Source organism: Aulostomus chinensis, chromosome 12, assembly GCF_037954235.1.
Source record: "Aulostomus chinensis isolate RoL2024-O1b breed Wild chromosome 12, RoL_Achi_v1.0, whole genome shotgun sequence".
NCBI lineage: Eukaryota > Metazoa > Chordata > Actinopteri > Syngnathiformes > Aulostomidae > Aulostomus > Aulostomus chinensis.
In genome coordinates this window covers 7,257,151-7,280,906 of record NC_141331.1, presented here as the reverse complement: position 1 = coordinate 7,280,906, position 23,756 = coordinate 7,257,151, and the positions used below count along the sequence as shown (strand labels likewise).

Below are 23,756 nucleotides of genomic sequence, written 5' to 3'. Positions count from 1 at the left end.
CTGCCATCTTCTGGCAGCATCATGTGGTCTATTAAATTCCCTCCTAACCAGTTGATGGAAAGTCTCCTGATGCACATTTCCTTTTTTTGTGATGTATCAACAGTTCATGTAAAATTCACTCACAATTAAATGGAAATGCAGTGAATTATTGTTTTAATCTCATCAGTGTGTGTGTGTGCGTGTGTGTGGGTGTGTGCGTGTGTGTGCGTGAACCCGGATTTCTGGAGGAAATAGTAACATCAGCCCTACTTCATGGATGAATGGATATTTGGGTAATAGATGATTAATGATAGAACACATTCAACAGTAAATAGATGGATTCATCATTTATCTTCCAATTCTGAAGAATCTGAAGAAAGAAATGTGTCTAAGAGTGAGAGATTCATCGAAAACACGGTGGAAACTGTGGGTTTTGATAGCATTTCAGCAGTAAGCCCAGTGAAAATCCATTTAATACCAAACAATCTGTTGTTATTCAGTGGATTTATGATGTTTGTCCAGTCTGTATATCTCGTCTTGGTCAGCTACATTCACTGAGAGGCATTTGAATCAGGATGTAGCTGGTTAAGATGCAGTGCACTTGTCTAACTTTCCATCAAAACAGATCAAAGTGTATAAATCTGCCGTACATTTAGACGTCGTCCTCTACATCCGACTGTTGTTCCAGGTGATTCTGTCTATCGAGGAAGGCTACCGACTACCTGCGCCGATGGGCTGCCCTGTGGCCCTGCACCAACTGATGCTGCACTGCTGGCAGAAGGAGAGGAGTCACCGGCCCAAATTCACAGATGTCGTCTCCTTTTTGGATAAACTGATCCGGAACCCGAGCACCCTGCTACCGCTGGTAGAGGACATTCAGAGGTGAAGCATCCAGGATTTGCTTTAAACTTTAAACATAGAGGCACTATGACCAGGAGTACTGACACTTGATTCAGACTTGAGAGTCACAAACATCCTTTATCAGCTCTTACATCCTCCAGGTGAAGATAAGGGGACTTCTCCAGATGAACCCTTTTCGCCCTTCAACGCTCTGAAAAACCTACATAGCGTCAATATCTTGACAAACTTGTCAACGTCCACTAAAATCTTCATTTCTTACCTTATTTTTCAGCTTCTATATCAATGGAAGTATGTAAACCCCACAAAAATTGAGATCTTTGGCTTCTATGTAAAATGACTTTGCCCTTCTGTTCACTGAATAATTTACAAATAAATAAGCAACATCTAAAATGATGTGGATGTTGTATTAACATCAGACATGTGTGAGGTCTACATGGCCGGATGAAGGCGGGATTTATTTACATGTGTGGGGTTGTTGAGTTTTCCCAGTCAGATTTTGAATTTAACTGGGTTTCTGATCGATCAGTCCACCAGAGTCTCCCGGGGAAGAAATGGACTACCCAATGATCATCTCCATTGGCGACTGGCTGGACTCCATCAAAATGAGTCAGTACAAGAGCAACTTCATGGCAGCAGGCTACAACACGTTGGATTCTGTGGCGAGGATGAGTATTGAGTGAGTCGAGCAGCCAAAACAGCACACAAACCAAACAGGACTTAATGTTATCAGCACTAATGCACCTCACCTACTCCTGAGGTTTCCTTCTTATTAGAAAATGCAATTCAGCCTGTGGAAGTCTAGTGTGGCTCCAGAGTGAGTCTGACAAGATAACCCCTGATGCCCTGATCAGTTTTAGCTTGAGACTGAAACAGGAAGTAAGAAGTCTGTGCTTCAAACTAATGGATGGGCTGTAAGAGGGTATCAGGGATGGACAGTCTAGTGAAAAACACTCTAAAATTGCATTATGGGGGGAGCGGCATGGCTCGGAGGTAGAGAGGCCGTCTAGCAACCACAGGGTCGCTGGTTTGATCGTCACTTCCCCCGGTGACCATGTCCAATTGTCCTCGAGCAAGACACTGAGCCCCTAATGGTTCCTGATGGCCCTGCGACAGACTGGCGACCCACCCAGGGTGAACCCCGCCTCTCCCCCAATGTCAGCTGGGATAGACTCCACCCCCCCAACCCCGCAAACCTTAACCGATAAGCAGTATAGAAAATGGATGAATGGATGGAAACTGCATTATGGGAAGTGTAGGATACTATTGGCTTCATTTGAAAAATGTCCATACACGCAAAATGTTTTCTGACATAATTCTTTAACTCACAATTTAAACTTCAGGACAGGAAGTGATGAGGATGAGACAGCTTTAATCTTTTCCAGTAAGGCAGGCCAGTAGTGCAGTATTTTTGTGAAACCAAAAGGGTAAAAGTGATTTAAAGCTCACCTCAGGATACACAATTGCTTTTCAGAAGGGTGCCCACCCGCAACACACAGCAGCAGGTATTTGTACCCTTCTTTACTAGCCTGGGTGGTTGCCCGACAAGAGGTACACAACAGATGTCAGGAGCGAGGAGTTCCAAATCATTAGGCTTTGCTTCCTCTCTGTAAGACTAAAGTGCAGGTTTAAAAATGTCTTTTTTGTGTAAGAAAAGATCAACATTTCCTGAATGAATGATGGGTCTTGGAATAATGTTGGGGCGTAAATGCGGTTCATGAAGGCCTTTTCACACCTGAAATCCTGCGCCGTGCCTCAAATGTCAGCAGCGCTGTAAATACGGCGGGCAGCTAGCATGCCTGGTAGCTAGCTATGAGGAGTAATTAATCTGCAGTTACACTTTATTGTCACTGTCATATTATTATTATAATGCTAGTACCACTAGCAGCATCAATGTCAAGTTTAATACTTGTTCATATCGAATTAACGCTCTCAGTACAGGTAAATTGTAAGTAGTACTGTAGTAGTACTAACAGTAACAATTGTTAACCGCCGGAACTTCCTCTGTGGTTTAAAAGCAACATGAACCGAGGAGTTACCTGGAGCTGCCGGTTCATTAAGAGAACAAGACATCCGTTATCTGCCGCAAAACCCATGTGATGTGTGGCCCATGAACGGGCTTGACATGTTGCCGCTATGAGACCATACTGATCCAAGAGGGAAACACTCCGTCTGCCCACTCATCAACTCATTCAGACAAGAGCAAACAAACTACAGATGTGAAAACACCCTCAAAGTCTAGATCTAAGGTCGATCTGAACAAGTTTAATTATAGTGTTTGTGTGTGTGTGTTTTTCTCCTCTCGGCCTAGAGATGTGAGGCGTATTGGGGTGGAGCTGATCGGCCACCAGAGGCGGATCATCAGCAGCGTACAGACCCTTCACCTTCAGCTACTGCACGAACAGGAGAAGGGCTTCCATGTATGAGGACGCCCTTTTGCATAACCTGGGACGGACTGATTGACGGACCAGACGGGATCCAAGTCTAGCCTGTGAGAGCGACTCTCCACAGCCTGTGCCTGAGTTAAGACCCCCCAAGAGCCAGACAAGTCTGTTTGAGCGAGGTCACCGGTCAGACTCACAGCAGACTCCCCCTGGGCTCGCTCATCTATACTAGACTCTTTTTCTACTATACACCCCTTACCCAGTATACCTGGTAGACTGTAAAGACTGGCCCAGGCCCTCACTTAGGGGAATGTAATGCCTTGTTGCGGCAGCAGTACTTTGTGTGTGGAGCAAAAATATCTAGAGACGTAGATTTGCAAACGTAATCTACCGGATCTTTCAATTCTTATTTTCTTGCTCTAAGTTATGTGCTCATGTAGCTGCTAATGGGTGTGCAATTGACAGGTTTTGTCTCTTAAGAAAAAAAACAACAACAACAACAAAAAAAAAACGTCCTCACTACTTTTTTATTTCGCAGTTTGATAATAATTTATTATGAAGGTATAATTTGCATTGTTTGAGACACTCTCTCTCCAGAGAATCTGATACTTGAAGAAAGACGCAAGTTAAGGAGATTTCTTGAATGTTCAAGTGTATAGACAATTAATCAGTAATTATTATCATAACCTAATATCTATATATGTGCTGTCCTGTTTGTGAAAGCCCTAGTAAATCTGGATCTTATTTAAAATGTCATATTTATTTAAAACATTTTAAAGTCAAATCAGCAATACAGTATTATGCAGTCACCTCAGTATCTCAGAGAGAGATGGAGAATTGTGCAATGGTTATTGACCTATGAAGCTCACACACCATCCACCAGTTTCTTTACTGCTACATGCTAAGCTCGCAGAACTGGATCTGTTGCCTTCAGATGAACAACCATACAAGTCTAGTCGGACTGTTTTTAAAGGACCAGTGTACTCACAGTCTCATAATCAGCTACAATTATCTGGAATGTGAATGTTATACGTTGCCTGGCAGTACACAGTCGCCACTGTCTTAACATATGAATGTTCACAGAGATATTGGAAACGGACTTCTATGGTTCTTCGGACTTTTCTACCATTCTTTCTTTCATTGTTTGTTGGCCAGCGCACCCACGTTCACAGGCAGCGGTGTGGACGGCTCAGCTGATGTAAGATTGAGTTCATTCTAGTTTAAAGTTTAATCACATAGAGGTTGTGGTACTTGTGGCAGCGTAGGAGCCGAGTGTATATAAGCGTAGTCGAAAAATGGAAACTGCGATCTGCGGGAGTTGATGTCATGTCGTTAGACTTTTGCCACTGAGATCGAGAATTTTCCTCATTGTGTAAAGAGGAGAATGCTGCAGGGTGCAGACAGGTGAGGCAGCAGAGGATGGAACCTGGCCGAGGGGATGAACGTGAGAGGAGCGGCTAAAGGGAAGCGGGGAGGTGCGGAGCCCCGGGGTGGCCGTAGAGATTCCACACCTGATTCCACGATTTGAGTAAATTGTGGCGACAAGCTGTAACTTGTCCCCACAATTTAGATAGTTTGTGGCTGCAAGATGTTACCTGTTACCATATTTTGATTAAATAGTGGCATTAGTAATGGTGGGAACATGTCATATGTTGTGGTCAAAAATTTAACAAAACATTGGATTCATTTACTGTGTATCTTTTAGCCACAAACTTCTTTTCTCTAGCTCTCTCTGACCACTCTGGGGTTCCGTGAGAAAGAGTTTTCGGGTGGAGAGAGAATTTTAGAGAGCGAACACGAACAGCAGCATCATGTTTCATTCTGACATCAACAGTGACAAACAAACACACACAAACACACACAGAATGCCTTACAATCTAGTCTGACAACCATGCAGAAACACATTCGGGTAGTTCACAAGTTTAAGTGGAATCTAAGGACCTATACATTAGATCAAGTTGTTTTCCATGTTCTCGAGAACCACACGGCCCTCTACAGCTGTGGTTTCAGGACTAACTGGGCCGTGGGGGGTTGAGATCTGCACCTTTCGGTCACAGTGTAGTTTTGCATCCAGGCCATCAGGAGGAGGAAGGTTGCACGCAAGCACCCATACACAGTACATGCACATATTTCCACACATTCGCTCACTATCACCACCCCTCTACAGTATATGGAGAATATCAGATGCTGTTCATTTAGCATGTTCTACTGCTGCGCAATGTTAGAACATTCTTTTGTACAAAGTACAAGTATACTTATAATTCTTGTATTTTATTTTTCTATAATTTACAAAGAGATGTTGTAGATCTTGCACACTGTAAGAGGCAGTTACAGCGAATATTTATTTGCAAATAAAGCTGAAAAGTTCTGGTGGTTGACTGCTCCTTCAATTTTGTGTTATAACTTCGGACGCGTGGGGGGGGGGGGGGGCAACGCAGAGACTGTCTTACCTCCTTCAGGCTATGAAAGGCTCTTGATTTAGCAGCTAAAATTAGAACCTCAATAAGATTGCACTCCCCATTTGCTTCTCCACTGGATTTGGTTTTCCAGTTGAAGAGAAAAAAAAAAAAAATTTCATTAAGAGTCAGATCCTGCTGAGCTCACCCCTTCACTAGAATGTGACTCTAATCTTACCTTAACTCACGCAGCCCTCAGTGAACAACCATTAACCCTAATTCAGTGGCCCAATCTGAGGTGTTTATTGTGCTGGGAAGTGGGAAAATCTGAGAAGTAGATTTGTCACACTCTCTAAGAATCATTGTTAATTAACCCTTTAACACCTCAGCCTATTTGGACCATGAAAGGGTCAGAAGATGTCCTGGGAGTAAATGCTTTTGCCCATTTTCCCAGAACCCTTGAAACTTTTATTATCAGGCAGTTATTTACAATTCCTTGCATGTTAAGAGGGTGTAATAACAGTTTAGAATGAAGAAGAACACAAAAACGGAAATTTATTTTTAGAGTTTTAGTGTGAAAAAACTATGCAATTGAACATGAATAACAGATTTTGCATGTTAAATCTGAAAAGTATAAACCTATTTACAATAGAATTTGTGAGTCTTGGTCTCTAAATGTCCAAAAACAGGCCATAAAATGGAAACTATGTACAGGCGTTGTTTTTTCCCCCCACACAGGGCAAATGTGATGACACCATATTGGCTGTAAAAGGCAACATCTCATCTCTCAGAAACCGTTGACCCAATAGACCCAACCGTGACGTAATTACAGTAATTTAGAGTGCGCTCTAATGACGCCTCTGTGTTTACTTCTTGGAATTATGTAGCTAGTTTTTCTGTAGCTAGCGTGATGTTAGCCTTCAGGCTAGCTACGTGTCGGTTTAAATATTGAGGTCTTGAGCTTCATTTTGTTTCTGTGGGTTTCTGTTCTTGTTATTCGCTACACGTCTTCGTTCTGACAGCAGAAGAACAGCAGATGGTGACCATGTTTGTTGTAGCGTGAATTCTTTTACTGGTTCGAGGGACCGCTCCACAGGGGAGCTTCCCCGTGTCCCAGTTACACGAAGGTACTATTGCAGTGTAACTGTGACAAAGCAAAACCACCAAAACTAAATCAAGGCATCAAAATTACAGATTAACACAAAATCCATCAAGATTACAAACTAAAGTTTAATATTCCACGCTGGGACAAACAAGACACTCTCAAACACACACTCTTTTTTTTTTTTTAAAGGAATCTCAAGCTTTCAGATGCTGCAGGCGCAGAACTCTGGCCTTAAAGGTGCAGTGCAATATGGGCGGAGCTACAGTGAGGGGAAGGAATGCAAATGGCTGCTCAAGAAGCTGCAACAAAACTAATGATGATTATAATGTGTCCTGATCCCATCAGGTCCGTGTTGACTTTAGTTGTGGGCGTTTAGTTTTAGATTCTTCTGGTTTACATTAGAACTTTATTTTTGTATTTTCTGTAGCTGTGATCATCTTTTTGTGTCTCTTTCTTATGTCGTAATCGCTGTAATTCATTTGTTTTCCACTTCCTGTCTTTGTTTTTCCCACCTGTTTTGAGTCACTCACCTGTGCCTCATCAGGCGGTTAGTCTTCGTCGGTCGCAGCCCCGTTCCTTGTGTTTCTCAGCTCCTTCCCGGCCCTCGTGGTCTCCCACCTGTTTCTTGTTGTGTTGTTAGTTGAGTTTGTATTTTATAGTTGGAGTCGGTTCTTGCCTCTCCTCTTGTCCCCCTTCCGCCTGTGGCTCTCACCATACCTGCCCCGTTTTAGTTTATTTTGATCATTAAAGACCTGAAGGTCTCCGCCATTCCCTGCAATTGGGTCCCCCCACACCACCAAACTTGACAAAAATACAACGTAAATGATCCCTGGTTTCAACCTGGCAGCTTTCATAAGATTGTACGTATGAGTAAGAACCAAAAGATGGAGCTGTTGGACCACACTGACCACCTCCAAGGTTGCCACGTGAGGAAATCCACACATTTATTGAGCAAATTTAAACCTTAAGGTAGGAAGTGGAATATTGCCTCAGTCCCACACACATTCTTCGTTAGGATTCCGATTCCAGACCTGACAACGTGTTAGGAGTTTCATCCCCTGACCTTTGCTTCATTTCACTTTGAGTATTTTATTATTTCTAAGATATTTAAAGCAAAACTTACAGAGGGTTGAATTCCTAGCCTGAAAATCAAAAAGACTGCCTGAATGTGGTTGTTGAAGATGATGATGGCGTGTACGTGGGTGGGGCTTAAAGCTACAGTGCATCATGTTTCCTTACTCTCTATACCAGAATTTCCCAAAGTATGGTGGCGCTCCAGCTGCCACTAGGGGGTGCGCGAGCTCAAACAATGCGATGGAGGTTCGGAGTGTTTTTTTAAGTGGGATTTTCCCACACAGTGAAGACGAGTAAATAAATATTTCCTTTGTAAAATTTGAAATCAAAAGCTGACATATTTCTCAATAAATAAATGCAGGCCATTCAAAATGCACCTCATCTTAAGAGGAAGTGTAGAAGAAGTTATGAAACACGCACTGTAGGCGGCATTGTTATGTTTTTTCCCCCAAGGGTGTGGGACATTGGGGGTCAGGATATAGTAGGGGGTGCACGGCCAACAAAGTTTGGGAACAGCTGCTCTGTATCAACCTCCTCTTCATTCAACCCTTTGCCTGACTTCAGTGTTTTATATTATACAATGCTCATTAAATGTACTTGCACATCTGTGTCCGGGGCGACACTGAGACTGCTGAAAGGATGCATCCTGAACATGCGAACCAGACTCATGCTGGCTGAGACTGCCACTTCCTGTTAGCCTGCTGCTCACCTAAATGTGGATAAATAATTTGATAGATATGCCAAACGTTATCGGACTAAATTAATCAAAGAGTTCTCATGAAACAAGCCATTTTTGTCAAGTTGTGTGACAGTCAAAGCGATTTGCATTTACACTTTGTTTACGGCTACAACGGAGTAGGCTACGATGCAGCCTATGACCTCGTGTTCCTTTCTGTAGCTTTAAGCCACTTTCAGGGACAGAAAGAGGACTTAAGCTCAGTTTTGGGAGGATACTGAATTGGGGACAAAAGCTGCGTACTAACTTAGTAAAATGCAGATTTATGGGTCAGCCGTTACCATCAGGGAAGCAGCAGTTGGGGTCAGCATCCAAGAAACGAATCTACGTGTTGTAATTACCCCAAAAGTGACATGTGTCCAAAGAATTATGGTAATAAATCAATTGCATCAGGATGGTGGGTCTGGGAAGCTCCATACTCCATGATTAGGTCACCAGGTGGCTCACCGAGCTTAATTCGCTCTAATAGGATTACCTGCCTCAAGCTGGGATGCACAGGAGGCATCTCAGCCTCACAACAATTACTGGGAACACACTGTTCACAGCTATGTTGATTGTTATTGTTTGCTTTCATAAGGTTTTTCAAATATAGGCCTAGTATAATTTTTTATTTCCAGTAATTAGACCATCTATGGGGTGATGTGGTGAATATTTGAATAGTGTAGATTTAATTAAGTCTTATGGGGCTGCTGGATAAACTGTCGGGCTGGCTCGGCCTGAGGAAGAAAGAGGTCAACGTTTTGTGTTTGGGGCTGGACAACAGCGGCAAAACTACCATCATCAACCAGCTGAAGCCAGCGAATGTAAGTACAAGGAGATCTGGAGGATCTGATCTAAAGATGGTTGTGGAACTCCCCTCCTATATGAAGTTTTCATAAGATAAACAGGTGTTTTCTTGTGTCGTGACATGAAGGCGTTTCTAAATCTCCTTGATTTCACCGCAATCATTCACTGATTGCTTGTTTTCAGCATTCGAATCTTTTAGGCCCATTATCAGAGGAGTGGAAACATGTTAGTCAGGTAAAGCCCATATCATACTTTCCTTACACTATTCCCATGTTGACATACTTTTGCCATTACTTGTCTTTTTTGTGTGTGATTGGGTGCATGCAGACACAGGCACAAGAAATAGTCCCAACTATTGGCTTCAACATTGAAAAGTTCAAGAGTTCAAGGTAGAATCGCATGCTTCTGCTTGATTTTGTTTCTGACTGCAGGTGAAATTAAAAAAGGCATCAGTATGTGTCATCCTGAGCTGTTCTCCCTCCTTCTCTCCCTCTCTCTGCACGCAGCCTGTCCTTCACAGTGTTTGATATGTCTGGGCAGAGCAGATACAGAAACCTATGGGAGCATTATTACAAGTATGCACAAACACACCCAAATAAAAACCCTTCTAAACAATTAAATGTAGGGCATGATGATTAAAACTTCCATGACCTTCCCTTAGGGAGAGCCACGCCATCATATTTGTCATTGACAGCAGTGACAAACTGAGAATGGTTGTTGCTAAAGAGGAGCTTGACTCTCTTCTCAACCATGAAGGTAAAAAATCCATGAAAAACTTCTTCACTTGGTTTTAGATTCTCATTTGTAGTTTCTCCTGTCAAATAACTGCTTTATTCTTTATACAAATATTTGCAAGACGCAATTAAATTATGTGTTGCACCAATGTACTATGGTGTCACAGCGGTTTTGTGTTTTTGTTGGCCAACCTGGAAGCCGGCATCTCCGTTGGTTCCCTCGATCAACAGCAAATGGGATTTTTACATTGGATTATTGCAGAAAATTAGCTCTGTGATAAACAAACTATCATTAGATTTATAAGATATGTTCAGCAAAATAAATTCCACCTTGATGACATCTGAAATGTAATATCTGTCATTAGCATTACAAAGCTAACGTTATGCTATCAACTCACTACACCACAGACGCAACTCCGTGTCTCTGTTGTCATGTTTCGCTGTTGTATTTTATGCAGTACAACAAAATGTTAAGCCATAAATTACTGTGAACTACAGGCCTTGCTTTAGGCATTTAACTTAACGTTCATTCTTAAATTATATAGACTTTGAGACAATGGAACCAAATGTTCAACAATGCTAACGTTCTTCCACGTTTTAGGACTCGTGCCTGTCTATCGTCACCATGTGGCCTTAAAATACAATAATAGGCATTGACACATTAAATTTACCACACATCAGGATAAACTCAAGTATGAACTAATCTGTAACAACGGCATCCATTTCAGTATTAGTATTTGTGGTGTTTTAGTTGTGTTAATATCAGGCGCGTTGAACTGGGGGCATGAGAGAGTTTCTGTCTTTTGTTGACATTCCCTCAAAATGAAGTAATAGAGATGTCACTGAGGTGTCAGAAACCTTCTCGTCTTAACATTAATCATGCCACATGTTCTGTATATTTCTTTTTTTAATTCTAAATAAAGTATTCCATTTTACCACTGTTAAATACCAATAACACTGGTCCAAGTCGAGCCAGATTATAAAATAACTTTTAGCTTGTTTTTGGAACTTTTTACTTTATTCATTTGGATGGTAAAAAAAAACTAACACTTCGACTTTTAGGATGGAAATTGTTTTTTGAAAGTTTTTAAATTCCACAATATTTTGTAAGAAAGTCACCTATTAGTCAAAGCTTCAGATGTTGTGTTTAGGCCAATGTCTTCACAACAGCAGTAGGACAAACAATTAAACAGAAAATAATACATGTAATTTATACAATTAAAAACTCTTAAATGAATGAACTTCAAAGTAATTATTGAATGGTCCTCCTGTTTTACTGTCCAGACATCCGTGGCAAAAAGCTCCCAGTATTGTTCTTTGCTAACAAGATGGATCTGCGGGACGCCATGTCTTCGGTCAAGGTCTCACAGATGTTGTCTTTGGAGAACATCAAGGACAAGCCTTGGCACATCTGGTAACATCTGCTTCAAGTTTCTCATAAAAGCTAACGCTTTCAGCTCCGACATTTGTCTCACGTCGTGTATTATTTAATCACCGTGATCAGCAAAAACAGAAATAGTTATACCGCTATGAAACGCTGTAATTTGTGTCGTACTCCAGTGCACTTATCGTCATCCAGTCCATCCAAAGTGATCGTTACGCTACAGTAGAATGACAACTGATTGCCTCCTGAGGAGAACTTTGATTAGACAGCAACATAGTTACTTTAAAAGCCGGGCTTTAGTTTATCCGTGTGTTTTCCACCTTGTTTACATGTTAGACAGATGGAGGGCAGATGGATTACAAGCTGGATGGATTTGGATCCTAGAAGTCATGAGAAAGTGAGTGTGTGCTACAAGGTGATTAACTCAACGTGTGCTTTATTTCTCAGTGCCAGCAATGCTATAGCAGGAGAAGGCCTGCAGGAGGGGTTGGACTGGCTACAAGGTGATCTAGGTGGTTTCATGTCGTACTGGCTATGTCCTTGCACTCAGAATTGTGTAAAAACTGTCTTATCCTGTCTTTTTTCACACCCATAGAACAAATTGCACAGTGAGTACCATTTTGTCAACATGTGAAGTGATCGTGCTGGTAGATTGTGTGGTGCCTCCTTGTTTTGCCCCTAGCAAAGGCAGCCAGCACCTCCACCGGAGATATCTTACAGCAGCATCTGAAGTGTGCGACGTGTTACTGGAGCTCTTTCTCCTCCGTTACTTTTAATTTACCAGCTTTGAGCAGCTCCTTCACACACATCGTTTGTTTTGCTGCAGTTGATAACAGCACCCTGAAAAATGGAAAGCACACGAGGGGCACAGCCGCTGCTTGGTGTCACTTTTCAAATGTAAAAAACATTAATTTGACGAACAAGTTTTAAGAGCTACAGGTTCAGAAAGAGGCGGAATTAGCCCGCCACAGCTGATAATGGAATAACTGCCACTTAACATAGACGTCAGGTTTTTCCGTAATTATTTGCGTTGGCTGGATTGTTAATCAAACATGAGCGATAATAACTGAAGCCAATATTGCAGTGATATACTTTATGCAAAAAAGTACCACAGTTTATAGCTAGACACAAGTCCAACCATCAAGGACCACAGTGACACTACAAATTTTTTTTTTTTTTTAAAAGCAAAACCTACATAAAGTGACTTATTTACATTATTTCATTACCAGCTCCAGTTATTACATTAAAACCAGCTAATAGTGTGACAACTTTAAAATGACGATATGGTACACAACTCGCTACATACGAGATTTTATGACGACGTCAAACATTTTTACCGGTTCAGTTGTGTCACCTGCAAATTCCATCCAAACTAGAGTTGTGTTTTATGTGCTGTAGGTTTTTCCATCGTCCCTTCCTCCAGTTTGATCGCTACGTGGTGCGTAAATACCACGGAACCCACCGAAAACCTGTAGTTTGCCAAAACGCTCTTTGACTTTAATGAAAAATCAACGTATTCTGTCATAGCTGTTGCTCCTTGTTTAAACCCTTTAAACTGTTGATTCCTGGGAGACAAAGTAGAACCCTGACATGACGTATACGGTTCTGTTTGCTTCCTCCTCCCAGATCACATCAGAACAGTGACGTGAGCGAGTGAATCGCCTGTGACCGCCGACAGATGGATCACCACCTTTGATGTTGTAGGCCTTATCACATAGCCTAGTACATTCCGTGCACGCCGCAATTCACACATACTTTTTCTTTTAAAAGTAAAAAAGAAGAAGAAGAAGAAGCACAGCTTGTAATTGACTGATCTTGATTGAATGCTCCCAGGAACCGTTCCCTCCGTAAACAAACCTGTGGATGCTGACGTGCCCCCGAAATCCTGAAAGATCTTCTGCTTATTTGCAAATGAGATTAAAAAATTTCCACCCTTGGAGACTTTGGGTTCCCCAGTCTAAATAACACACTGTAAATAGAAAATAAACGTAATACTGTTCTGTATGAAATTATACTAACACTTGCATTTCTTCATGCTGTTTCTATTTGTAAGCTATTAAACTTGATATATTTATTTATTCCACCCTGTTTTTCCGGTGGGGGTGCTGTCAGTCCTGAATGAAGGATAATAAACACTTGTTTATTAAGTGTGTGCCGTTTTATTAAAGAGATCTGTTGGAAATTCATCTGTAAACTTGAAAAAAAAGGATTACCTTAAATACAAAAAACAAAAACATATTTAATAAGTAAGACAATCATTGTATGACAACTATATTTACATGGGTTCAATGTGAATAAACAACACTGACATTGTTCCTCTTTATGAATAAATAATTAAAACTATTAAATACAACAACAAAAAAACTATGTTCAAAATTGTTTAACACGAATGAAAAGCTCCATTTTGACCCACATTGCTATTCTCAACACGTCATGAACTCCCAAGAACCTGAACATGAACCTCTGAGGCAAACTTCAGTTCAGTCAGTCAGCGTCCTTCCCTCCTCCAGCTGACTCCTTCATTATTGACGGTTCCTCTCCCCCAACATCTCATCACCGTCTGGGGTCAGTTTGCATCCTGTTTCATCAGCTTGTAGAGGACTCTTGTATGGAAGCGAGCACTGGAGTCCAGGAGGAAGCAGACCGTGTGGAAAATTTCTTCACGGTTATTTCCTTGAGAACACACAGCGGCATTCGTGACATTTTTTTATGGAGAGAGGGGCTCTATTTGGCGGGAGGGGCTCTATTTTCAATGTACCTGTGACAGAGAACTGAAAGAACTCCCTGGCGACCTCTGAAAAGGCATTCTCCAGATGTTGGACGAAGCCGAACTTCTCAGGTGGCGTGCTGAAGAGCCGACAGAGCTGCTGCACCAACTTCAGTGCCCAGTTCATTTGATAGCCGTCCATCTCACACACCTAGGGATGTAGCAGTACAGAAAACTACAAAAAAAAAAATAGGCTGCAGTCGCTGTGAGGGGCTTTGATCAAAATGCCAGTTTTCCTTAATTAAAACATGGATGACTTCTACTCTCCTGCCACCAGCGTACACTAAAATGTGGCTGAGTGGGAAAACAGCAGCCATTACAAAATGAGCTAAATACGCTCAGTGTTTCCTCCAAATATCTAAAAAGAAAACAAGGAAAGTAACAGCTGTTGCTGTGTTTCATGCAGGGAACAGCTCCTGCTGCTTTTTCCGGTGGGGGCACTGACCAGGAATGAGCCAACATGCTTAAAGGAATCAATTTTCAAGCTAAAGCAGCAGGAGACGACTCATTATTTTTATCTGCCTGGAGTTATTTCTGCGTATGTGAAATATTAAAGAACTATAATACCCACCAGTATAATGTAGACGATGAGTCTTAACGTCTCAAGGAGCTGCCCACTGAGGATCTTTCTGGCCAGAAAGGTGTAGCAGAACTTGCTGCCACACAGAACCAAGAGGCGAGCGATGCTCTCCAAGTGCCATGGCTGAGGGAGGACTGAGGAAAAGGAGGAGATCGGCAATCTTAGTTTTCACATCAGTTCAAATTTGGGAATAAATATCTTACGGCACTGTAGATAATCATTCTATATTCTTTGTTCTACTTGTCAACCATATATTTGTAATCCATACCACCTTTAGATAAAGGAATATTACTTTCTACCGTTTAATTCTGAATATCAAAATAAATCTTTGTCCCAGAGGAGCCTGCATCCTGGTTCTCTTGTGTCTAATCGCCTGCCTAAGGATCTGAAACCTGTACGAGTCTACCGGAGGTCTGGGATGTAAAAAGAGTGTATGATACCAAAGAGCTCCTCCAAGATGGCCAGTCCCGAGTCTGTGTTCCAGCCTTTAACCTCTTGAGTGCTGAAGAGTGTAAGGATGGCCCTGGCCAGCTCCCAGAGGGCATTGTGAGGCAGGCCCCTCTGCACCGGACCCTGCCAGCTGATGGTGCCTTCAGGGGAGAGAGCACTGCTCACATGCTGTTCACTAGCTCAAAACGTTGGTACATTTTCCAAAGTTTTCGCTGTCAGCGTTTTATGAGGCAGTTAAGGGAAATTCATTTAGCTTGATCATTGTTAAGCTAACTTCCCAATCCATACGCAAATACAGTGTAAAATCAGAGACAAATTATCAGTGTTAAGTGTCAATCAAAAATCCTGATAAGTGATTGTTTGGTTAACAACGGGAGTCGTCTTACCCTCAGGCTGCAGCGGTCCGTACAGGATGAACAGCAAGTGTGCCTGTCTGACCAACGCCCACGGCCTCAGAAGTTGCTGTAGCCAAAACTGACACTCTATTTGGTTCGGCCACGGGTCCAGCAGAACCTGACGGCAGAAATGACGGACCTGCACCTCCTGGTACCACCTCACCCCTGAGAAAAGCCAGGGGAAAAAAAGGAAACAAGAACATTAACATGTTTAGGCATTTTAAAGGAACAAAATTCTACTTTTGCCACCGTTACAGGAGTGACAGATGCAGTAATTGCCTGTAACCAGTCAGGTAAGGCTCCAAAACAAAGACCTGGTGTCACAGTGACGACTGACTCCATCTTATGCAGCAGGTTTGTGATGTCACACACGAAGGTGAAAACTCTCTGGCATTCAAGTTCATCCCACCCAGCCACTAGCGTCTGCCAGGATATCAACAGAGGAGTTGGTTTATTTGTGTCTCTGACAGGACGAAAACATTTCTGATCATATTCAATCATAATGTGCAAAATCTGGCTTGACACAAAGGCATTTACCTGTAGAAAAGCTCCATAGCTGGAGAAGCCAAAGCAGTCTGGTGCTAGGCACCACTCCAATGTGAAGCAAGGAACCTGAAATGAGGTAATTGGTGCGTTTTAAATCCATAAATGATGATCTACTGACATTAAGACTGAATGATACATTGGTTCAACAACATTACAATGCACACTTGTGCAATCGTGACAATTCAAACATAACACTGTGTTAAACTTTCTTAAAAAAAAAAGTATAATTAATACAATTAGCTCTTTAATTTGCTAAATCCAGCCTGCTGTGATAACAACAGAGGTGCTCTTTTCCTTGAAGTCCGGGTCAAGCCTCAAGTCTCTGGGTCACGGGTCACAGGTCAAAGTCGAGTCTCTTGCTTTTTCCCAAATCTATTCATTCAGCCTCTTACCCAGTTATGCTATTATTATTATGTCATGTTCCAAACGACTACAGAGACAAATTAGCTTTGAGCAATTTCTGATGCAGTATATTTATTGTGCATTGTGCCTGTCAAATAAACAATAAACAAACAACGAATCAAGATTTCGTTCACGTTTCCTTAACAGAGTTTGAATCTTTTTCGGATGAGTCAAAGTCAGGTCTCATGTCCCGTGTGTATGAAACCTGTGACTGGAGTCCCCATGTGTGGTTGGTGCCACCGCTCCGTCGTTCCTACACTTTCACTTCTCTTACCTGTAAAAACCTGTGAACGGTAAACTTCAATCTCTCCTTCGTTGGCTGCAACAAAGTGCATCTCTTGAACAACAAACCTGACAAACACAAAACATCTCTCTTCAGCTGACATACTAGTATGCCACATAATACTGTGTGATGCCAAGCCAAATGTATTTAAAAAGTATGTCAAAGCTGACTGTGTAAAAACCAGCTTACCCAGGTCTCTGTAGTGCTCAATAATTGATCGCTGTCTACTGGGGGAGGAGTGGTGGAAGCTTTGATTGATCATTTTATTCTTCCAAGCATTGGTGTCGATATATTTCACAACAGAGGAAGTGATTTCTTTGGACACCATACTGAGCACACTGATCTCTGGCACTGTCAAATGCACAGACAAAGAAGGTCTGTCAATTGACGCGTTAAAGCAGAAATATTCCAAATACAGTATCTTAAATAATGTAAAATATCTCAAACGTTGAATATCTCAATGTAGCTGGAAAGAACAGAACTACTGCAAGAGATGCCAAAAGTAGTGGCAAGTGCAGAGACGGAGTTTACTTTTGGTTTAATTCATGCAAATCATTAAAGAAATATGATGTGGGCATTGTGTATCTGCTGAGGCAGAAAAAATCAATATCTGCGCAAGATTTTCCACATAGAAACTCATTAAGTCGTTAAAGTTAGGAAATGTCTTCTAATTCATCATTTGCTGCCAAAATTTAAATATTTTTTCATCATTACTGTGATTTTACTTGTTCTACAAATGTTATTAAGAAACGGTGTTTATGCTATTAGTTTATTAAATTATACTGTGTGTTTTGTGACTTTTAAAGCATTTACTGTAAATGTCCGGCTCACTGCGTAAACTGTGCAGCTAACATTACGTCACAGTTTAGGAGTTCAAATTAAATACTACAAGAGATTAATGTGTTGAATGATCCACATTTTAAAGGCGACTTTCTTGTAAAAACAAAACAAAAACAAAAAACAACCCTTCCAGCTACACCTACCAGACATTTTGTCCAGGATCATGTGAAGCACCTCTGACGGGAGTCTCTGTAGGAAGTTACCGCCGCTGTTCTTCCGCTGGCTGCGGGTCGTCGTCATGGTTGTAGCCGGGCGCTGGCGACCGTAAGCCCGCTTGCGCCGCTCTGTCTTGTGCGTGTGAGTAAATTTATGAATGTTTGTCCTCGCCATTACCTTCCCTATCGTACTGAAAACAGAAAGCGCAAAACTCTTAATGCCCAGTAAAATTCAAGTCTAACCAAGATATTGTCGAAGTGACGGCGGCCATTCTTTCTTTTAAATGCAGCCTACCACTCGCTGTGTTAGCTAATTTAGCCAACATTGCTAATTAGCTAGGAGTAAGATTAGCAAACTTTTTTTTTTTTTCTAAACGTTTTGGTTCAACTAAGTGTTGGTCGCAAATGTATGCAGGTTAAAAAAAAGAAGAAAAAGAATACAGTCTTGATTTTACAACAAAGGAGAATCTTACCGATATTGCGTACTTGTTGGTATGTTTGTGGAGGTTAAACTTTCCCCCACTATAGCCTTAGTTTAATTAATGGAGTCAACAATGGCGCCAAAGTTATTTCCTGATCGAGTTCAGGCTTTATCCTCTTTGCATAATCAAGTGTGCAGCCATATCAATAAAAAAAAATAAATAAATAAAAATTCAAGTTGACTCGAAAAACAAATAAACGATGGCCCAAAGGCAAAAGTGGAAAGGAACAGGAAAGGAAAACTATCCTGTAATAATTAATGATTGTGGGGAAAAGGAAAAAAAAACCACACTAGTCGAAATAGGATGAAGGCCATGATGCATGAATTGAATGCTGAGGACGAGCGTCTTGCACCAGGCCATATGGAGAATGTGATAAAATATCAGTGTATCATTTAGCCATGCCACCAGTGATATGTAAGTTATTTGTGACGAACATATTATTTGCGTGTTTAATTGAAACTTTCCCTCCAGGTTTATTTCACGATTGGAGGCTTTTGAATTGTTCATCTTAAGTTAATGGTGTTTCTGGAAACCTGGAATGACTTATGGCTCCACTTGACCTCAATCTCAAAGAGCCGAAGCCTAATCAGCCAGAATGACCAACATTTGGGCGTACAGGCTTTGTTGGTCTGTGTCTTATATTGAGAAAGTTGTTTATTAAGCATGTGAAAATTGTTGAGAAGATATGTGTTGTGCAGAAAACAGAATACATTTTCTTATGGACAAAAACAAAAAACACCCAAAAATGCACAACATACACCATCCCAACAGTGTTATCCTCCACTGCAGACCAGCTATGCTCAGCTGTTAATCACAGGATTATTCCGTTCAACTAAGACTATTAAGTGTTGGAGATTCAAATGGCGTCTCCCACAGGCAGACCTTGGAGAGGATCATCCCTCCACTATGGTGCTCATACGGAGAACTGAGGACTTCAAGAAGTAACCATGGGCCGGAATAAAAGCTCTCGTTTACCAGCAGGTCGTCACGGTAGGTTACACTTGGGCCACAGTGGGAGAGAGAGGGAAGACCTGCCGGGGAAGACCGCGGTCCTCAGAGGAGTCCAGAGCTAAAAACAGCCGTTTTCAATTACCTGACGGGGCTTGAGTCACAGTATGTAGCACGCAGAATCACACTCCTACACAGATGGTGTCAACATACCGGCTTAATTCTGGAAGTGTTAATTTTGTCTAGAATTGCTTTCATATTCTAAATGCAGATAATGTTTATGAGAGCTGGGCAGCATGTGCACCTTGTGATATGAGACTCTTGGCTTCTTTATATTTTTTGTAGTGATGTGGCAGCCTTCCTAGCCTGAATTGTAGTCATAAAATGTCATTCTCTGAACATAGAGGACTAAAACGTAGCTTTGCCCACTTCGATATTATAACCACATAACTGATAACTATTTATCAAAAACTTCCTTTTTGTATTTCTTTGTGAAGAAAAAAAAGATATAGATATGTCACACATTGATTGAATACGAAGCTGTCATATTTGCTTTTGTCCATAATGTTTATGTGCATGTTCCCTCCACAATACTGGGTTAGTGGACTCAGCAGACATGAAGGTACATAGACAAATGCAACACAGCCAATGAGGACAATGTCTCCTCTGTCTGTCTCTGCTGGGCCACGGTGCTCTGCCTCCGGGTCCACTGTTGACATCGGACCAGTTTGTGTGGAGCAACAAGCCCCGGCAGGACCGTCTCGCATCAACACTGACACGATGTCGCTGATGCCGACAGGGATAATGATGATGATGATGATGACGACGACGATTTCCGACACTGGCCGGTCGTATATTTGACAAACCTGTTTGTCATTTAGGGCAGAAGAAGAGACAGAAGGAGCTGATCAGTGGCGATGGCCTTATTTATCCGGAACTTTGCTAAATACGTCTCTGCTTCTCAGGGTGCATGCACCATCTGGGCACCTCTGAACATGGCTTTCTAATCCTGGTGTTTACCTGGTTGGTGAGTGGAGTTCTGACTAACTGTGTGTGTTGCATCCGAGAAAAAAAAGGATATATATGTTACAGCCTGGCGTTGTTGTTAGGTTTGCAAATTTGGGGGCACAAACATCCCCTTGTTCTGATTTCCTGCGTGTCATGCCTTCATTGTAGTCAATCATGAAGTTAGCACAATGAGCCTTGTATTTCTAGTGTTTTAAGAGGCCACAGCACTGCCACGTCCAACGCTGAACAATAATCTGCCTGTGCTCTCAGAGGAAGCCTGAACAATAACGCTAACTAACAGCTGCTTTTCTTGTGTTTTTCTCTTGCAGCTACAATAAGATGTAGTATAAATCCTCAGTGGAACATATGTCCTGTGATAGCCTGTTATTTTTCCGCTAAGGCGTCATTGCTTTCCAAGTCAAGATCTTTTCACCTTGAACATTTTGTTCAAAATATTGAGAAGGAAAGGGAAGTGAAGACACGTGAATGCCGAACTCCTGTTCCTCTGAGCGAAGGGTCCTATGTTGTGGCTTTGACCTTCCAAGATTGTTACGGCATTTTTATATTTGAATGTAAAACCAAGTGCAAAATGAGTTAATGTGAGAGATTAAATCAACCAAATATAATATTTGAAGTGCTGTCATTCAGCGCAGAGCCGCAAACATTTTCAAAGTTAGTTTATAACAGTACTTTCAGCTCGGGTGGTTTCTGTAAATCTTTAATTTCCTTTTCCTGAGGGGCTGTGGGAATAGACTTCTGCGGCTCGTTCTCTAGAGGAGGGCTTTGAACAGGTGAAGCCGAACACCGCTCTCATTAGTTACAGATGCAGACACCTGCCACTCAGCAGAGACTGATGTCGGAATACTGAACGTCTCCACGTAGGTTTCCCCCTGCGCTTCACCCACACTGGAGGAATGACTCACAAGACTGGCTAGATGGGAGCTCAGTGGGATTACGGTACTACTGGGGACCACGCAGTTAACAGGAAGAATCCAGACACATCTTCAGCCTGGGGGAACTGCAGATTTTTGTATTTATTTTTTTTAAATGAAAGTTCATCCTTTTTTCTTTTTTTTTTTTTCCTTTTTTTGCCGCAGTGCCACTAAAGTCAAGGATAGGGCCAGGAGATCAAGAGTTGAGGCCACTCACTCAGTCTGTCACTGAGTCACTGGGGGATGGTAAACACGAATAAGTGGTGTGATTGAATGATGCCAGCGACCCGTTTGACAGAGGGATGAATAAATGCAGTAAATCTCAGTGTATGGAATACCAAGTTTGAAGTCCGGGGTCAAAGGGTCTAGGGGTCTGAGATGAATCTGCGAAAGTAGTAGTGGTACCAGAGTCAGAGTTTAAAGACGAAAGTCGGGTGACGGAAAACTTCAGGGCTCAGCTACGTCCGACATCAGTGAGATACACACTTAATTGTCTTCCGTCGTGCTTCTTTGCTCTTCAACTAATTCAATTTGTGTAACTTTGCAGTTGGGGCATCTGTCCGCGCTCAGCTACTGAGCCAGTCATGGCCAGCATGGCAGTTCAGCTCCTGGGCTTCTTCTTGGGCTTGCTGGGGTTTGTAGGAAGTGTTGTTTCAACTGTGCTTCCTCACTGGCGTAACGCAACCTTCGGCGGCTCGAACGGCATTTCAGCCACGGCCTACATGAAAGGCCTGTGGATGGATTGTGTGTGGCACAGCACCGGCATCTACCAGTGTGAGGTGTACAAGTCCTTACTGGCACTGCCGCGTGACCTGCAGGTAAAACACGCATCATTTTGTCGAAGCTTATTTTCAAAGGAATGTATTATCATGTTTAATGACACTAGAATCTTTTGTGATTCCTTGTTAGGTTGCGCGGGCCCTCATGGTCCTCTCCTGTGTCACCTCAATCCTGGCAGCTGGGGTTTCTGTGATGGGAATGAAGTGCACCCGCTTCGCCCACGGCTCGTCGCTCAAGTCTCCCCTGGTGCTGAGTGGCGGGATTTGTTTTGTCTGTGCTGGCTTATTATGCTTGGTCACCGTGTCCTGGACCACCAACGATGTCACCGTTGATTTCTACGACTTCTCCATTCCCGGTGAGATGAAGTATGAGATTGGCCTGGCCGTGTATCTCGGTTATGCTGCCGCCTTCCTCAGTCTGTCCGGAGGACTGGTGCTGTGCTGGAGCAGCAGACCGGAGACGTCGCAGAACTTTGTCCGTAGGCCAACAGGTCCACCGTTATCACCTCCCCCTGCCTTCAACCACATTTATCCCCCTGCTCCCCCCTATAAGCCCCCCGAGGCACTGAAGGACAATCATGCTCCCCCACTTTGCCCCAATTCTCAAAGTGGTTATAGGCTTAACAACTATGTTTAAGACTGGGAAAGGTACACACCCATATCTGCTGTTCACTGCAGCCTGATTTACCTCTTTAACCTGATCAAGCCCTGGGGAGAAGAGGACCCTCTCACCTCTGGAAATGTGGGTTTTGTTATCTGATACTGGGCGGTTGAAGGCTGAATCCAGGAGCGTAACAACATTTGACTTACATAAGATGTTGCAGTGTGGTCTGATGCTGTCGCACTCTAAACCGCTAACATTTGGAACTCTGCATATAACAAAGAAGAGGATTTTCCTACCTGCTAAGAGAATAATATAAAATCTTACATAGAGATTATAAACAGGAAAACAGGACCTTGTCTAAAATTCCCAGGGCTTTAATGTGCCAAGCTCAGTGTGCAAAGACTGTTGGAATCAAGCGTGGGGGGGGGGGAAACAAACCTCCAACCTGTTGACTGCTATGTGTCTGTACTACCAGCAGGTGGTGACATATCACAGCAAATAGTCAAAAAGACAACACCTGGGTCTGATTCCGAAGTCTCTGCTGTAGCAATTCCTATTAATCCGCAGCCAGCAGTCCAGTCACGTTGTGTTACTACACATTATCATTAACTCTTCATGATCCATCATAGATAAATTGCTTATTTCAAATACAACATTTGAGGCAACTTTGAATAATTTCTGTACTAAATAAAGTATGTTTCTCAAACTTAAAAACAAAAAAAGTTCATTCTTTTTTTACCTTCTCCTTTGCCCACATGAAAGAAAAAAAGAAATACTCATTTATCACTCCTTTCCATGTAGGATGAAAGGTGTGTGGTGTATTCCATGTGCTCTCGGCGGCCTGGGATCATCCTGGTCCAGCTGTGCTTCCACAGAACATTCCAGAGCAGTGAGAGCATCCACACGACTGCAGGCCTGGTGGGTGCAAGGGTGACCACACATGAGAAGAGGAGTTACCAGCTCAGTAGATTTTTGCTCCTGATAATTCAGAATGAAGCAACGGTATTGGCAGAATTAATCCACCTCGACTGTGACGAGTCAAAACATGAAAGGTCAGAATACACAATATTTTTGTCTGTTATTTTATAAGTGATCTTGGCTTGAAGTCAATATTTAACTGCCGATATTCCATCCATCCATCCATTTTCT

The 23,756-nt window shown here is 42.3% G+C and overlaps 4 protein-coding genes across 19 annotated transcripts in view; 3 read left to right on the top strand and 1 right to left on the bottom strand.

The window, feature by feature from the left end:
• Nucleotides 1–5,584, top strand: part of epha6 (eph receptor A6) — a 169,964-nt gene extending 164,380 nt beyond the window's left edge. For 2 of the 4 annotated variants that reach the window (XM_086219849.1, XM_086219848.1), the window contains exons 15-17: nt 668–861; nt 1,367–1,516; nt 3,149–5,584. In XM_086219849.1, coding sequence (XP_086075975.1) covers nt 668–861; nt 1,367–1,516; nt 3,149–3,263 — 459 coding nt within the window. In that variant the 3' untranslated portion in view covers nt 3,264–5,584. The remainder of the gene's footprint in view (nt 1–667; nt 862–1,366; nt 1,517–3,148) is intronic. The other 2 variants (XM_086219847.1, XM_086219851.1) reach the window with 1 other exon arrangement.
• A 3,415-nt stretch (nt 5,585–8,999) lies between these two features.
• Nucleotides 9,000–13,583, top strand: LOC147251884 (ADP-ribosylation factor-like protein 6). Of its 6 annotated transcripts, XM_086219843.1 has the most exons (9): nt 9,007–9,335; nt 9,502–9,552; nt 9,646–9,707; nt 9,825–9,893; nt 9,980–10,074; nt 11,337–11,466; nt 11,884–11,939; nt 12,032–12,044; nt 13,063–13,583. In XM_086219843.1, exons 1-9 carry the CDS (start codon nt 9,213–9,215, stop codon nt 13,091–13,093), a joined length of 630 nt encoding a protein of 209 aa, XP_086075969.1. In that variant the 5' UTR covers nt 9,007–9,212; the 3' UTR covers nt 13,094–13,583. The 6 variants fall into 6 exon arrangements, with proteins under 6 accessions (XP_086075970.1, XP_086075968.1, XP_086075971.1 ...); XM_086219842.1 differs by having other exon boundaries at nt 9,005–9,335; nt 11,884–12,044; XM_086219845.1 differs by lacking the exon at nt 12,032–12,044 and having other exon boundaries at nt 9,006–9,335; nt 11,884–11,948.
• LOC147251883 (F-box only protein 47-like) lies at nt 13,582–18,610 on the bottom strand. 3 transcript variants are annotated; one of them, XM_086219832.1, is made up of 11 exons: nt 18,328–18,607; nt 17,843–18,045; nt 17,049–17,210; nt 16,851–16,927; nt 16,166–16,240; nt 15,943–16,051; nt 15,620–15,793; nt 15,224–15,373; nt 14,775–14,917; nt 14,195–14,354; nt 13,582–14,109 (listed from the first exon to the last, which is right to left on the bottom strand). In XM_086219832.1, the coding sequence occupies exons 2-11, from the start codon at nt 18,027–18,029 to the stop codon at nt 14,003–14,005; spliced, it is 1,344 nt and encodes a 447-aa protein (XP_086075958.1). In that variant the 5' UTR covers nt 18,030–18,045; nt 18,328–18,607; the 3' UTR covers nt 13,582–14,002. The 3 variants fall into 3 exon arrangements, with proteins under 3 accessions (XP_086075958.1, XP_086075959.1, XP_086075960.1); XM_086219833.1 differs by lacking the exon at nt 13,582–14,109 and having other exon boundaries at nt 14,194–14,378; nt 14,771–14,917; nt 18,328–18,610; XM_086219834.1 differs by lacking the exon at nt 13,582–14,109 and having other exon boundaries at nt 14,194–14,354; nt 14,771–14,917; nt 18,328–18,609.
• Nucleotides 17,765–23,639, top strand: LOC147251882 (claudin-14-like). Of its 6 annotated transcripts, none has more exons than XM_086219840.1 (4): nt 17,765–17,996; nt 19,213–19,326; nt 21,772–22,042; nt 22,134–23,639. In XM_086219840.1, the coding sequence occupies exons 3-4, from the start codon at nt 21,809–21,811 to the stop codon at nt 22,638–22,640; spliced, it is 741 nt and encodes a 246-aa protein (XP_086075966.1). In that variant the 5' UTR covers nt 17,765–17,996; nt 19,213–19,326; nt 21,772–21,808; the 3' UTR covers nt 22,641–23,639. The 6 variants fall into 6 exon arrangements, with proteins under 6 accessions (XP_086075966.1, XP_086075965.1, XP_086075964.1 ...); XM_086219839.1 differs by having other exon boundaries at nt 19,213–19,449; XM_086219838.1 differs by having other exon boundaries at nt 17,767–17,996; nt 20,166–22,042.
• The last annotated feature ends 117 nt before the right edge of the window (nt 23,640–23,756 follow it).